This window comes from Ursus arctos, unplaced genomic scaffold (assembly GCF_023065955.2).
Source record: "Ursus arctos isolate Adak ecotype North America unplaced genomic scaffold, UrsArc2.0 scaffold_12, whole genome shotgun sequence".
NCBI classification, from domain to species: Eukaryota; Metazoa; Chordata; class Mammalia; order Carnivora; family Ursidae; genus Ursus; species Ursus arctos.
This window is the reverse complement of record NW_026622786.1, coordinates 20,417,940-20,434,588: the sequence shown is the minus strand read 5'-3', so window position 1 is coordinate 20,434,588 and position 16,649 is coordinate 20,417,940. Positions and strand designations below refer to the sequence as shown.

Sequence of the window (16,649 nt, the reverse complement as noted above, 5' to 3'; positions counted from 1 at the left end):
TTAAGATTCTCTTTCTCCCTCTCCCTTGTCTCTCGTACTCATGCTCTCTCACTCTCTCTAAAAGAAACAACAACAACAACAACAAAAAAAAACACCAAAATAATTAAAATAACACTGTATCAGAGAAATATTAATTTTGTTTAATGTAAAAATTTGAAAAACAGGAAATATGAGATGAGCCCTTACTACTTTTGCAATTTTCTAAACATATTAATATTAGCTAAACAGATTTCCAGATTCTAAAATATCTTCACATAAAGTATTTTATTTTTTACAACTCATTAATGGAGACTGATGAGCCTGAGGAGTGGGTTGAACTCACTGTAGAGTTAAAGTGCTTGGTTTTGAATTTCAGTCTCAGCATTTACTGAAATTTGACCAGGACAAATGACCTTACTTAACGTACTTCAGTTCCCATCTTTAAAACTGGGTAGAATCATAACTCTATCTTGCATTTACGTTTATGTGAGGAATCATAGTGGTAATACACTGAAATGGCACAGAGTTACACTCAATACATATTATTAGTTGTTTTTAGTTATTTTTGTATTTCTATCATATTTATCAATAATACGATTACCCGTATTGTCCAACTGAGACCTAAATACAATCTATAGGCTGTGTTTTCTCTAAGGTTCACATAGTAGATGGCAAAACTCAGATTCAAAATTAGATTTTTGGTTTAGAGACTTTGTTTACATCCTAGTCACACTTACTTAATCTGACACAATCATTTTAATCTGTGTCTTAAGGTTATTTCACCAAAATATTTTCCTACAGGTGCGCCTGGGTGGCTCAGTCCTTAAGCGTCTGCTTCAGCTCAGGTCATGATCCCAGGGTCCTGGGATCAAGGCCCATATTGGGTTCCCTGCTCGGAGGGAAGCCTGCTTCTTCCTCTCCCACTCCCCCTGCTTGTGTTCCCTCTGTCGCTGTCTCTCTCTCGCTGTCAAATAAATAAAATCGTTAAAAAAAATTTTTTTCTTACAGATTGCTATAGATGGTTCAGGAAAACAAAAGACTAATTGAGATTGGGAGAGGATACTGAGAAAGAGAAAGGAAGAGAGAAAGCAAAGAGAAAGAGAAAGCAAACAACTGAAAAGGTACAGTGTATTTGGAAGAGGTGGCAGGGCAGCCGACTGAGCAGAGGAGAGAAGACAGTGGTTTGTTCATGAATCAGGAGTGATATTAACCAATCAAGTATCACTGCAGAGCTCACATTAGACTTTTCTTTTACAGATTAGGTTTGCAGAATTGGGAAGAGTTGTAAGAGTACCTATTGAAAAAAAAAAAGATTATAGGAAATGTACAAAGCCCTAAATTCAGCATTATTTCCCTCACTGAAGAGAAGGCAAAACAAGAACTGTGCTATTTTTAGTTTATAATTGAAAGGACTGACCTGTGGATTTGAGAGTTTGCTGATTTAAAGAAGTGATGTGGTAAGTTATTTTAATGTGTTATGAGTATCAAGCAGTCCCTACACCTCACTTTTTGTCTTGAAATAAATGGTTTCTGTCATATGATTTGATATTGTTCAAAGGTTCACAGTCTATTTTAGGTTTGTTGACATCTCAAGTTTGTTTCCAGCGGCACAAAAAGTGCTATTTGTGTTTGAAGTGTGTCTGAGCCTTGGCTCAAAATATTTCTCTCATTTAAGAAATCTGATAGGCAAACTGGATTATATTTGCCTCTTTTCTCTAACCTTCACACATGATTTATTATCTTAAGCTCAGTTTCATTTTCGTGTTTTACTTTTCTTTTCTTTTTTGGGAGGGGTGGATAGAGAGCTTGCGGGAGACATTTTGGAGATATTTATCCATGATTCAATGTATGATTTAGAGGAATTATCCCTTTTTTCAGTAAGAGAAACCACTAACTTGACCAAATACTGTAGTAATAATACTACCTAAAGCTCTAGAATATTAAAAACTAGGAAAGTAGAAAAAAAATACTTGGAGATAAATAAAAGTGACAAAATAAGCATAGATGTGACATTTAAGGTATTGCCATTGAAATGTTGAATGATACTTTAATTAAAAAACTTGGTATAAAGATATTTAACTGTGAGGTATCTAGGCTACTAACTACAAATGGTAAGAGTAGGTAACTTGTCTCTTCTTGGTTAATGTTCATTTCCATGTTAAAAAATATATTACTATCTGCCTGAGATTCAAGGCTGCTTTGGATGGAGGAAAAGAACACTGTCATAGGTAATACTGATATAGGTAACTGACATTTATGTAAGTATGAAGAATGCTCTAGAAATAGATACTAGTTTTTTGACTACTACTTTTTACCTAACACTTTAATAGAGCTCCTTTATTCTGTTATTGACATGGTATGATTTAAGTAGACTTCAAGCTGAATCACTAAATTTATGATATTTCATGTGTTAAGAGAAAGCCTGGATATTCTGGAGCCATTCCCCTATGATGTCATTTATATTGTGGATATTAAATAAAATAACAAATATCTCAATATGGATTGAGAAAAAATACTTGAAAACACCAGAAACTAGCCAACTTATAGAGAAGTCTAAGTTAATAGTATTTTTTGTATTGTTATGTTTTATTGGCACTTCAAAAATAAATACTTCTTAAGGACTATTGCTTTGTTGATAGGATATTAGCAAATGTCCTAGTTTATATTTTTAAGGAACTCCCAATACATCTCACTTGACATATTCTAGTAGCCCTTAAAGCTTTAAAATAGAAAGAAGTTTCCTCTTTGTAAGGCAATCCAGGCAATATGAGATGTGGGCAACAGAGCATTGATATTAGTATTAATAACGGCGATTATCTTCTCTGAGGACAACAATTTTAGGAAATCCATAATGGGAAGTAGACATTACAACTATTCCAAGTTCTTGTATTTTGTTTTGTTATTTTTTTAAAAATATTTTTTTATTTATTTGAAAGAAAGGGAGCACCAGTGGGGGGAAGGGACTGAGGGAGAGGGAGAAGCAGGCTCCCTCCTGAGCAGGGAGCCAGACATGTGGCTTGATCCCCAGGACCCCAGGATCATGACCTGAGCCAAAGACAGGTGCTTAATTGACTGAGGCATCCAGGTGCCCCTTTTTTTATTTTGTTATTGATATGAAAGATGTCAAGGATTTGTTTGCACATTTTACTTCACAAGATATAAAGACTCTTTAGTTGTCTTAATGCCTCTGCTATGGAGTTTATAGCTCTTTAGATTGATTGAGATGAAAATTCAGATTAAATGAGAAAATCTGTGACAATGACTGACCCCTGATAGGAGATTATTGTATAATTGTATGCATCCACCTATGCTGGGATGCTAGTAAAATTTCTCAGTTTATGTCTGCCAGTTATTTATTTTTTAAATAACATCCTAAAGTACATGTGAAACAGTATTAAAAACAGTTCAGAGTTAATTGATGTGGCAGTGATGAGAAGTTATTTCAAAATCAACATGGGATCTCCCAGACTCTCTAAAGAGGTTAAAACAACAAGAGAGGAAAAGAAAGGAAAGTGTGGAAAAAGAGCAGGTGGAGAACTTAGCTGGCTCCTTCTTACCACTATCAATTCTTGGGCAGGGGCAGGGGTTAAACAAATACTTCAGAGTAGAAAGTATTAGAATTTGGAAAGAGTGGCATGGAAAGAGAGAATGTCCAAGAGACTAGAAGTGGAAGTGGAAAGAGAGCATGAGTTTAGAGCAGTTTGAATAGTACCAGCAATAAAAATAACAAAGCAGTAATAACAACATTACAGAAACCAGATATATTGAGTTTTTAATGTATCATGCACCGGGGTAACAGCTTTATTGGTGTTTATTCACTCAGTCATTGTGACAACTTTATGACGTACATATTACTTTTTCTAGTTCATAGATAAACTTGAAGAGATTATTTTCCAAAAAAAAAAAAAAAAAAAAAGAGAGAGATTATTTTCCCGGGTCATGCGGATAATAAATGACAAGGTCAGGATTTAAACTGCGGTTTATCTAACACTTAAGGTCATTTTCTTAACATTTGGAAGCTTAAGTCCAGTAGGAAGTTCAAACCATGCTGTTATCCAATTCTCAACTTTTTATCACCATCAGCCCCATATCATCCACTGTCTAGTCAGTCTTCTCTCCTCTCATTCTAATATTCATCTACATCCAGTTAGTTTCTTGTCTTCCTTGCAAATTTAGTCCTTCTTGTTTGTTTTTGAAAACCTTTCTCCGGTGCCTGGGTGGCTCAGTTGGTTAAGCGTCTGCTCTCGGCTCAGGTTATGATCCCAGGGTCCTGGCATCTGAGCAGGGAACCTGCCTCTCCCTCTCCCTTTGCCTGCTGCTCTCTTTGCTTGTGCGCTCTCTCTCTCTCTCTCTGTCTCTGTCAAATAAATAGACAAAATCTTTTAAAAAAGAAAAAGAAAACCTTTCTCTGGTAATGAAACAGCACTTCCTCTTTTAAAGTTACCTCTTTAGATGCTCTCTCTGACCTGCCCTATCATATAGACTGCTGGGCTTTACCCAACATTATAACTTTGGATTCAACATCTCTCTTGCTATCTTGTCAAGTCTTAAGGATCCAGCTCTGCAAGCCTGATAATTCAGCCATATTCATTGACTATCCATACTAGTTGTTTATGCATGGTATCTGCTCTGATTGGTCAGTGTCTGTGCTTAAGTATTTTGTGTGCCATTTCTGAGACTATCATTACTTTATTGAAAATGTCCAAATCCCTCCACTTTTCTCTTCATATTTAATGTTTGTTTATACCTTCAACTCAGTATATCGTGACATTAGTTCTTCAGTTTCCCTAAACCAAGTCTGCCTCTGGATTGCACTATGAATGATGATGGTGTTGTCATTCTTTCATTCACTAAACTTTATTTCTTTAATGATATTCATGCTCTTTAAAGATTTATTTGATTATTTTAGGGGGGTGTAGGGGCAGAGAGATTTTGAAGCAGACTCTGCGCTGAGCTTGGAGATCCATGTTGGAGCCACCCAGGTGTCCCTGGAATGTAGAGTCTTATGTTACAACAATTTATTGATCACATAAGCTATTATGCTATTTATTTTGCTAGTTTCTATGAATATTAGATAGGAAGTCTACCTTAAGAAGTTTGGTACAGAATGATGGACATGTAAATACTTAGTTATTTACAATATATTCACAATATAAATCAAATACAGCTTAATAATGTCATATAAGTTAAAAAGCTATCATACAGAGGAGTTATTAACTGTGCCTGGGAATATCAGGATAAGCTTCAAAAGACGTTGGTTCAACTGCATTTGGAAGGAAGAATAGTTACTAGATACACAAGGATGTTGGAAGGTGTTAGTTTTGCGATGGGTAAGTGTTAGGGCTGGCACATTTGTGTCTTCTTTCCCCCCAGATTTCCATGTTGAAACCCTAACTCCCAGTGCAATAGTATAAGGCTGTGGGGCCTCTGAGAAGTAATGAGTTGTAGATGAAGTCATGAGAGTGGTGCCCCATGATGGGATCAGTGTCCTTATAAGAAAAGCAAGAGACGGGAGGTCTCTCTGTTTCCACCATAGAAAGATAGAGGAGAAAATGGCTATCTGTGTCCTGGAAGGGGGCTCTCACCAGACACTGAACTGCCGACCTTTTGATTTCAGGCTTCCCAGCCTCCAGATCTATGAGAAATAAAAATTTGTTGTTTAAGCCACCCAGTCTATGATAATCTTGTTTTAACAACTTGAACTGACTAAGAAAGTAGGACAGATTGTGTTTACATGGTGGGTTAGAAGAAGGAACAAAGGAGAACATTAGGGTTGATAGAGGAGTAATTATGGACCATAGTGTTCTAAGTAACCCTCCCTAAAACTGGCACCTCCTTGTTTTTCTTCATCTTAGTGAATGGTATCACCAAATACCTTTCTGTAATTTTTCTCTTTCCCTCATTCCTCAGCTCTCATCTCTTCAGAAACCTATTGTGCCTTTTGGCTCTGAATTATATCCTGTCCGTGCCCTTAGTCCAAGCCACCCATATCTTTCCTAGACCACCAAAATGTCGAAGTGATCTCCTTACCTCTATTCTTGTCTTCACATAATCCAATTTCTTCATGGCAGCAAGAGTGATTTATTCTATAAAGTATACCAAATTTTCTTAGCTCTGCTTTTTACAGACTCAAAGCCTCTCTCATTACATTCTAGAAGGTCCCTCCTATATTATCTGGCCTACTAGACTTCATATAATTTCAGCCTTCCCTTTATGACACATTGTTTAGCTACACTGTTTTTGTTTTTGTTTTTTTTTAAAGATTTTATGTATTTATTTGACAGACGTAGAGACAGCCAGCGAGAGAGGGAACACAAGCAGGGGCAGTGGGAGAGGAAGAAGTAGGCCCCCAGCAGAAGATCCTGATGTGGGGCTCGATCCCAGAACACGGGGATCATGCCCTGAGCCAAGGCAGACACTTAAAGACTGAGCCACCCAGGCGCCCCTCTTTTTTTGTTTTTTTAAATGTGACTTCAGTTTTTTCTTTCCTTGGGCTTTATCTGTTGTCCTTTCCTCTAGATTGCTCTTTCTCTCATCTTCACCATGACTGCCTGCTTCTAATCCTAGCTGAAAATCATTTCCACAGAGAAATCTTCTGACTATCCAGTTTAAAATACCTTGATGACAAAGTCACTTTCCAATTTGTTACTGTTAATTCATACTAGTTCTTATTGACATCTTCAGTTGTTTTATTACTATTATTTACTCATATATTTTCTTTCTTTTCCCTTTCTCTTCCTTTTCCTAAATTTTTATACAAATTCTAGTTAGTTAACATATAGTGTAATATTGGTTTCAGGAGTAGAAATCAGTGGTTCATCACTTAACATACAACACCCTGTGCTCATCATAACAAGTGCCTTCCGTAATGCCCCTCATCCATCTAGGCCATCCCACACCCACCTCCCTCCACCCTCACTTTGTTCTGTAATGTGAAGAATCTCTTATGGTTTGTTTCCCTCTCCCCTCTTTTTTCCCCCTTCCGTATGGTCATCTGTTCTATTTCTTTTTTAAAAATTTATTTTATTTTTAAAAATTCAATTAATTAATTAATTAATTAGAGAGAGAGAGTGCAGAAAAAGAGAAAGCACAAGCGGAGGTGAGGGGCAGAGGGAGAGGGACAAGTAGACTCCCCGCGGAGTAGGGAGCCCAATGCAAGACTCCATCCGAATACCCTGGGATCATGACCTGAATGGAAGGCAGACACTTAAGGGACTGAGGCACCCAGGCGCCCCATCTGTTTTAGTTCTTAAATTCCTCATATGAGTGAAATCATATGATAGTTGTCTTTCTCTGATTGACTTACTTTGCTTAGCATAATAAACTCCAGGTCCATCCGTGTTGTTACAAGTGGCAAAAGATTTCGTTTTTTTTCTAATTTTGTTTAAATCAACTTAGTTAACATATAGTGTAGTATTGGTTTCAGGAGCAGAATTTAGTGATTCATCACTTACATATAACACCCAGCGCTCATCCTAACAAGTGTTCTCTTGAAAACCCATTACCCATCTAGAACATCCCCAACCCACTTCCCCTCCAGCAACCCTCAGTTTGTTCTCTTAACTATACAGTCCCTTATGGTTTGCCCCTTTTCTGTTTTTATCTTATTTTTTTCCTTTTTTGAAAATTCTGTTCAGTTAGCCAACATATAGTACCTCACTAGTTTTTGATGTAGCGTTCAATGATTCATTAGTTGTGTATAACACCCAGCGCTCATCACAATATGTGCCCTCCTTAATACCCATCACCTGGTTACCACATCCCCCCACCCTCCTCCCTTCTATAACCCTCAGTTTGTTTCCTGGAGTCCAGAGTCTCTCATGCTTTGTCTCCCTCTCTGATTTCTTCCCATTCAGTTTTCCTTCCCTTCCCTTCCCTTGTGGTCCTCCACACTGTTCCTTATGTTCCACATAGGAGTGAAACCATATGATAATTGTCTTTCTCTGCTTGACTTATTTCACTTAGCATAACCCATTCTAGTTCCATCCACTTTGTTGCAAATGGCAAGATTTCATTCTTTTTTATGGCTAACATTCCATTGTGTGTGTGTGTGTGTACCGTTACACACGATACACACACACACACACACACACACACATATATATATATACCACTTCTCTATCCATTCATCAGTCGATGGACATTTGGGCTTTTTCCATAGTTTGGCTATTGTTGATAATGCTGCTAACTGCCTAGGGGTTCATGTACCCCTTTGAATCTGCATTTGTGTATCGTTTGGGTGAATACCTAGTAGCGAAGTTGCTGGATCATAGGGTAGTCCTATTTTTAACTTTTTGAGGAACCTCCGTACTCTTTTCCTACAGTAGTTGCACCTGTTTTTATTCCCACCAACAGCGTAAGAGGGTTCCCCTTTCTCTGCCTCTTTGCCAACACCTGTTGTTTCTTGTGTTGTTAATTTTAGCCATTGTGACAGGTGTGAGGTGATATCTAATTATAGTTTTGATTTGTATTTCCCTGATGGTCAGTGATGTTGTGCAATCCTATATTTTCTTTCCACAATAGAATGTAAGCTCCTTGAGAGTTAGAATCCTGTTTTATTCATCACTGTATCCTGAATACATCCACATGCTTAGCAAAGAGCAGCATTCAGTTAATGCTTGTCGGGTTAATGGATTAAGTTTTCCCCACCTGTACTAGTATTCTCTTTTATAGGTTTTTACTTACATTCAGGCAGAAATGGGACTGAATTCATCAATTTAGTGTCCTATTGGGTAGGAGAGATATTTAGTTAAAAGAAAAAAAATCCAAACAGTCTACTGCTATAGCCTTTGCACTAAGCACATGATTTGATGGAGGTGGGAAAAGGGTCTGTTTCTTCAATTCATGGACATTCAACTTCCAAATGGTTTCTTAAATGTTAATGTAGAAACTTAACTAAAAATTAGAATTGGTGGTGTAAAAATAGAACTGAATTGAGTATCCTTTTCCTTTTTGAAATTGAAACACTATAATGTTTGCAAATAGATGGTCAAGACAATGTTTTGACTAAAAATCCGTTGGCTCTGGTTGTGATTTTCCTTCTATCAGTGAAGGACTTCGGAAATAAACCCTAATGCTAATTAAATAATACACGATTAAGAATTCTTTACATATAAACTGCCAGATGTTTAAAAAGGTTAATATTCTCTCCATAAGGAAAATATTAAGTTCTAAAAGGTCATGGAGATTGTTTTCCTGGCAGGTTGTTCATAGATATTCTTTATCCGTTAGTATTACTATTAATAATCCTTTTCTGATTATGAATAAACAGTTTACGCCCTACGTATTTATTCATGTTAACATTTACTTAGGAAAATGTGTTTCTTACAGGAGGATAAATAGTGGCTGGAAAGAATGCTGGCAACTTCAAAGCAAAATGAAGTTCTTTCTATTGCTTTCCGTCATTGGGTTCTGTTGGGCTCAGTATGACCCAAATACCAAACCTGGACGGACATCTATAGTCCATCTGTTCGAGTGGCGCTGGGTTGACATTGCTCTTGAATGTGAGCGATACTTAGCTCCAAAAGGATTTGGAGGGGTTCAGGTGGGTATTGTTCATAGTAGAAATTGCAGTTTGCTATCCTTGTAGTATATGGTATTGTGATATGTATCGGTAAAGCTGGAACATTTTACCGAGGAAGAAAAAAGTTTAGGATTGTTGGCAGCTTTATGTTTTGTTTCTGATATAAGCTTTCTTCAGCAGGACGTTTCCAATATGCTGTTAATATTTTCATTTGTTGCTAAAGATGTAGCTGTATATGCAAAGATTCAGAAATTATTTTAGATTATTGGTTAGTTTCTAGAGTATCCAGTGATATAAAGTAACCCATAAATTGATACTTACTATGATTTTTTATTGGTAGATCTCTCCACCCAATGAAAATCTTGTGGTTAATAACCCTTTTAGACCTTGGTGGGAAAGGTACCAACCAATTAGCTACAAGTTATGCACAAGATCCGGAAATGAAGATGAATTCAAAAACATGGTGACTCGATGTAACAACGTTGGTGTAAGTGCATTAAAGTTTCCTTTAAAAAATAATCAGGAAAATAATCTCTCTCTCCTCTCTCCCGTTCCTTCAGAGCAGAATGTGTTCCCTGTTTATTTTTCATTTTACTTTACACTTAAGCTATAACTAACACTTAGTTATTACCTTATGTTCAGCTGCGCAAATTCCTGTATATGTGCTATTTGTCTACTAAAGAAATTTAAGTCACAGTTTAAAGCCGAACTTGTTTATAAAGCAAGTATCAGCTTTCAGGCCTATAACTATACACATTTCTGGGGAATCCCTTTCTAGTTAGGAATTGGAAATGCCAGTTGCAATATTTGCTGTAATTTTGATGTGACTTGTAACTCCACCTGTCATTTCCGGGTCCTCTTTCACGTAGGGGTTTTTGATGGTAAATCGTTATATTCTTTCTGAGGGGGAGCATGAGAGACAATATTTGCCTTCGGATGCGAAGTAGATAATAGAGACTTGCTGCTTCTTTCTTAGGAGGATGCATGGAAATTTCAAAGACCACTACGCTCTCCTGTCTTAGCTGATTCTTACCTCCCCGCAAAAAAGACTGTTTGCATTTTTTCATAGTTATGGTAGTTTTAGTTCTATCAGTTTATCAGATAGGTAAGTATTTTACCAAGACGGTAGAATGCAGATAGGTATTCAGTTCACATTGATTTCCCTTCACGCTTGACTTTTGGCTTACTAAGAAGATAAGTTAAAAAATAACAAAGACCTATTTTGGAGTGCGATTAACATACCAGAAAGTTTAGTCAATAATACTACATAGATTTCTACCTCTCTATAAGTCCAACTGAAATAGAAACTTTGTTTTTCAGGTCCGTATTTATGTGGATGCTGTCATTAATCATATGTGTGGGAATGCTGCGAGTGCAGGAACGAGCAGTACTTGTGGAAGCTACTTCAACCCTGGAAGTAGAGATTTTCCAGCAGTCCCATACTCTGGTTGGGATTTTAATGATGGTAAATGTAAAACTGGAAGTGGAGACATTGAGAGCTATAATGATCCTTATCAGGTAATTAAAGGAAAAAACCCACAGTGATCTGGATAAAGAGCTATCTGTGTTTAATTATCTACATGTAGTTTATTGATCTTCATTTTAAATACTGGCCTGGATTCCTTAGGAAAAGAGGATTCCAAGTTTGACTCTTTAAAAATAAGAAACACAGGGGCGCCTGGGTGGCTCAGTCGTTGAGCGTCTGCCTTAGACTCAGGTCATGATCCCAGGGTCCAGGGATGGAGCCCTGCATTAGGCTCCCTGCTCAGTAGGAAGCCTGCTTCTCCCTCTCCCCCGCCCCCTGCTGGTATGCCCTCTCTCGCTGTGTGTCTCTCTGTCCAATAAATCAGTAAAATCTTAAAAAAAAAGAAAAGAAAAGAAATGCAGATCAAGATTTAAAGCATTTTCCCCCATTTAATTTGTTCCAGTCAAAAAACTCGTCTACTTTATTTCCTCCATACTCCATTTTTATACTAGAAAATGTTTCAAAGGTATGTCCATACGAGAATGTCAGCTTCTCCAGTTTCCAATGCAAAGACACTACCGAAATATCTGTTAATGAATAAATGAATGCATTATCAAATGGATTATCAGGTAGAGGCGATGTTTTGTGTATCAGTCACAAAATTTTTACCTTAATAGGTCCGAGATTGTCGTCTGGTTGGTCTTCTTGATCTTGCGCTGGAGAAAGACTATGTGCGTTCCACGATTGCTGAATATATGAACCGCCTCATCGACATTGGTGTAGCGGGGTTCAGAATTGATGCTTCTAAGCACATGTGGCCTGGAGACATCAAGGCCGTTTTGGATAAACTGCATAATCTAAATACACAGTGGTTCTCTGAAGGAAGTAAACCTTTCATTTTCCAGGAGGTACATTAATACCTGTATATATCTACATTTCATGGGTATATGAAATAAGATCATTTAGTTAATTAGAAAATAAGTGATAGATTTAATGAATACAACTTCTGTTCTTTAATGGCTGGCTCGTTTATATGGAAGAGTTTTCTTGAACCCTATTTTATTGAGACAGTCTCTAACATCTAACTCTTTATCACAAGAGATTTTATGGAAGTGCAGAGAATTTATTTAGGCTGCAAACATCTGTGTTATTTACTGTCTCCCCAGAAACCATTACAAAAGGCAGATAATATGAGAGTGGTTTTCTTGAGCCAGCCTATCTGAGTTTTAATGTTGCCTATAGCACTATTTGCTGTGTTCACTTAGCCAAATTGATTAACCTCTCTCTGCGACATTTGTCTTTTCATGTGAAGAAAAGGGATATGATCATAGTTATGTCTTTGTCTAAATGTTAGTAAGTTAATATTTGTCAAGCACTTAGAAATGTTGTGAACCAGATCTCAAGTGCTATAGAAATGCGAGTCATTGTTATTATTGTCTATGTGCAAGAGTAAAAGTAGGTCCACATTCTCACAGGACAACAGGTCACCTTGTTATCATGTTATTTTTAATATTGTACTGTATAATTTAGCACAGAAAAAGAATCTTGCCTTAAGGAAAACCATTTGGGGTATTTCAAACAATATAAATAATTTCAAGCCATTTTCTATATAATGTTAACTTGTTGGTGAAAATCTTTAAAGTTCTTATTTAAAATGATATTTTCCCTATATTTCTGCTAGGTAATTGATCTGGGTGGTGAGCCAATTAAAAGCGAGGAGTACTTTGGAAATGGCCGTGTGACAGAATTCAAGTATGGTGCAAAACTAGGCACAGTCCTGCGCAGATGGAATGGAGAGAAGATGGCTTATTTAAAGTGAATGAAATATGATTTCTCTCTTTTTTTTTAAGATTTTATTTATTTATTTGACAGAGAGAGACAGCGAGAGAAGGAACACAAGCAAAGGGAGTGTGAGAGGGAGAAGCAGGCTTCCCGCGGAGCCGGGAGCCCGATGCAGGGCTGGATCCCAGGACCCTGGGTTCATTATCTGAGCCAAAGGCAGACTCCTATTGGCTGAGCCACCCAGGCACCCCTGAGTTGTCTTTTAAATTATTTCACAGATGTGTTAGTCTTATTATCCCAATCTGAAGTAGTTTAGGAACTTATTTAGAACTTTTAAGGATTCAATTGTTGGTAATCAGGATTACAGTTCCCCAAATTCCAATTTAACATCTTTTTTATTTAGAATGTCAATCATGAGGATCACGAGAAACCCAAAACACACGCTAGAGACTTTATGGATTATATAACTATACTACATTTGACTAATGTTTGCAATATAATATGTGAAGACTACGTTATTATTTAAATGATTGTATCATTTTGAATAGTTACAACATGGCTATGCTAGGGGAATTTACAAATATTATTATCAATTAATTATTTTCAAATATTAGAATATTTATATTATATCAATATAAGAGTGAAACCTACTTTTAACCCAGTTTTCCATTTTGTGTAATATCATATGTATGTTGATCATTCTGAAGTTTCATCTAAATTATGATGTACTGAAATCTCTGAAATGACTTTTTTATAACAAGAATCTTGCAACTGTAACATGAATGTAATACAAGTAATTCATAGACACATACATACATACATGCATGGAATGTATAATATATCTATATATAATTTATAGATATTTTTAAAACCTCCTATAGAATAATCATTTAATTAGAGAATTTCATTTAGGCCTGCTATACCAAAAGAAGTACCCTAAAGCTATTGGAAAGGAATACATGTTTGTGTGTGCATACGTGTTTTAATAGGAACTGGGGAGAAGGATGGGGTTTCATGCCTTCTGATAGAGCACTTGTCTTTGTGGATAACCATGACAATCAGCGAGGACACGGAGCTGGAGGAGCATCTATTCTTACGTTCTGGGACGCCAGGTAGGAAATAAAGCCCCCCCCTTTTCTACCTACCTTTTAATGACACTAAAAATATTGTTGTCTTCTATGATGATATCATTTTGTAACCTTCAGACTGTACAAAATGGGAGTTGGATTTATGCTCGCTCATCCATATGGATTTACACGAGTAATGTCAAGCTTCCGTTGGTCAAGATATTTTCAAAATGGAGTAGTAAGTTTTTGTTTTATCCAAAATATCTTTTTCTCAAGAAAGGGAAGGCAGTTTTAAAATATGGCACTAGAGAATGAAAAATTGGGGAGAAAATGGTCAGAACTTGGTAAAAGGCTATAAAAATACTGAGGGAGTTAGATTCCAACTGAAAACAACTCAGAGACACAAGACATACTGGGTTTGGTGGACTGGAGAGGAAAGAGATAAATACTTGAGATGTTAAAAAGTCTGAGCTTTTTAAAATTTTTTCTCTTTACTTTAGGATGTTAATGATTGGATTGGACCACCAAATAATAATGGGGTAATTAAAGAAGTTACTATTAATCCCGACACTACTTGTGGTAACGATTGGGTCTGTGAACATCGATGGCGTCAAATAAGGTGGGCATTCTTATCTAGAGATGTCCTCTAGTAATAAACATTCTTAACATTTTATTTCAAACTGTTAACATATTCACCAGCATTTTATGTGGTGTTTTATTTTTAGGAACATGGTTGCGTTCCGTAATGTAGTTGATGGCCAACCTTTTACAAACTGGTGGGATAACGGTAGCAACCAAGTAGCTTTTGGAAGAGGAAACAGAGGATTCATTGTCTTTAACAATGATGACTGGTAAGTAGATATCAATTAGAAATCATATTTTATCCCAATATGTTCTTGGTTTACTACTTTCTCTTCTTGCACATTTACTTTTCTCGTTTCTGAGAACAGTATGTAGTCAGCAGATTAAAAAACCACGGAAATTGGAAGAAAAATGATGATGCTTCTCTTCTGATTTCTTTATAAGGGCTTTCTGTTCAAAGTAGAGTTATTTCATGTGCATCCTTGCCTATCATGTGCAGATACGAGGCACCCATATAGGCTCGCATATACACCCCACCCCAAATACACAGAGTAGTTAATATAAAGGTTGTGAAAGCACTAGAAGAACATGTCTTATAGCCCCCCTTCCCTTTTTATATAATGGGAAAATATTGCCTCAATACTGAAGTACATGTTTTTAACTCTTTTTTTCAAGTATTCATATATCTGGTTTTTTGGTCTTCTTTTTTCACTTCCTTGTATCTCTGACAAATAATATATTTTTCAAAGCGTATGTATAAAGAACATGTATCTTATGGTTGGTCAGTGATTCACCTCAGGAGATATTCAAGTTTTAGTTCTGAGACTTCTTCTTACTTTCATTTGCTTATACTTCCATCGTCTGCCTCGAGTGTATTGATTCCCTAGTATAGAGAAGTATGGCTTACAAGATGTCTTCACAAGCAGTTGAAAAGTCTCAGTTCCAAGGCCTACTTTCACTCATGCTTAGCTCATTTTAGCCTATATTATATTTTGCTGACAAAAAGGTAAAACAAATATATCTCTTTCTTGCCAAAAGAAGCTATGGCTAGTCCTTTAATTTCTGTCTTTTGGATGGGAGAAGGAAAATAAATTTATGAGACAGCTTTATATTTCAAACCATACACTTGTTCATAAAAATACTGGATTATTTTTATCTCCAGCCCAAATTCACTTTCTCCTCTTGTGAAAAGATTTTTGTAGTAATAATCAAATTTAAATTATTGAACATAATTAGTATTTTCTTAAGTTTAGATGAGGACATATTTAAAATATCTGTTTACCACAGGAAGGACTTTTATCTAAGGGTGACAATTCACTCAAATCTTCACTAATAGTCCCTCAGCCGTAATTTCGTGATAATATTCACTGCTGACTAGGGAATCGCTAAGTCTTCTGTAAGATTACTTTCAGTCTTGGAAAACTGTTCACATCTACTGGAGAGGTCTCTGCATTTTCTTCTCACTGAGACCTTGACTGCTTAGGGCTCTACAGCACAAAGTTCAGCCTCTAGAGATAATCTGAATTCTTGCTTTTAATTGTGATGAATTCAAGTTAAATCTTAAGTTTTATTTTATAGGGCATTATCTTCAACTTTGCAAACTGGTCTTCCTGCCGGCACATATTGTGATGTCATTTCTGGAGACAAAATTGACGGCAATTGTACAGGAATCAAAATCTATGTTTCTGGGGATGGAAATGCTCATTTTTCCATTAGTAACACTGCTGAAGATCCATTCATTGCAATTCATGCTGAATCTAAATTGTAAAATTTGAAATAAATAAATACGCATACTCAGAGAAATAGCCAAGTGTATTTCTTTCCGTGTGTGTGTGTGTTTGTGTTTTTATAATTCATTAATTTTTGGTAAAAGCTATAAGTAATCAACTTGAAAAACTCAGAAAACTTGGGGCGCCTGGGTGGCTCAGTCGTTAAGCGTCTGCCTTCGGCTCAGGGCGTGATCCCGGCATTCTGGGATCGAGCCCCGCATCAGGCTCCTCTGCTGGGAGCCTGCTTCTTCCTCTCCCACTCCCCCTGCTTGTGTTCCCTCTCTCGCTGGCTGTCTCTATCTCTGTCAACTAAATAAATAAAATCTTTAAAAAAAAAAAAAGAAAAACTCAGAAAACCATAAAAAATCACATGTAATTATATAATTATGAGATTGCTACAATTAACATCATGTTATATTTTAGGAGACTCATGATGTCTTGTCATGTGTCAATGGAATTTCTAAGAATTCGGAGAGACATCT

The 16,649-nt window shown here is 36.5% G+C and overlaps 1 protein-coding gene across 1 annotated transcript; it reads left to right on the top strand.

Moving 5' to 3' along the window:
• The first annotated feature begins 1,261 nt into the window (after positions 1-1,261).
• On the top strand, positions 1,262-16,177 carry LOC125280880 (pancreatic alpha-amylase-like). Its single transcript, XM_048220253.2, has 11 exons — positions 1,262-1,436; positions 9,310-9,523; positions 9,843-9,989; positions 10,823-11,020; positions 11,645-11,875; positions 12,649-12,782; positions 13,739-13,861; positions 13,955-14,054; positions 14,317-14,435; positions 14,542-14,667; positions 15,977-16,177. The coding sequence occupies exons 1-11, from the start codon at positions 1,432-1,434 to the stop codon at positions 16,164-16,166; spliced, it is 1,587 nt and encodes a 528-aa protein (XP_048076210.1). The 5' UTR covers positions 1,262-1,431; the 3' UTR covers positions 16,167-16,177.
• The last annotated feature ends 472 nt before the right edge of the window (positions 16,178-16,649 follow it).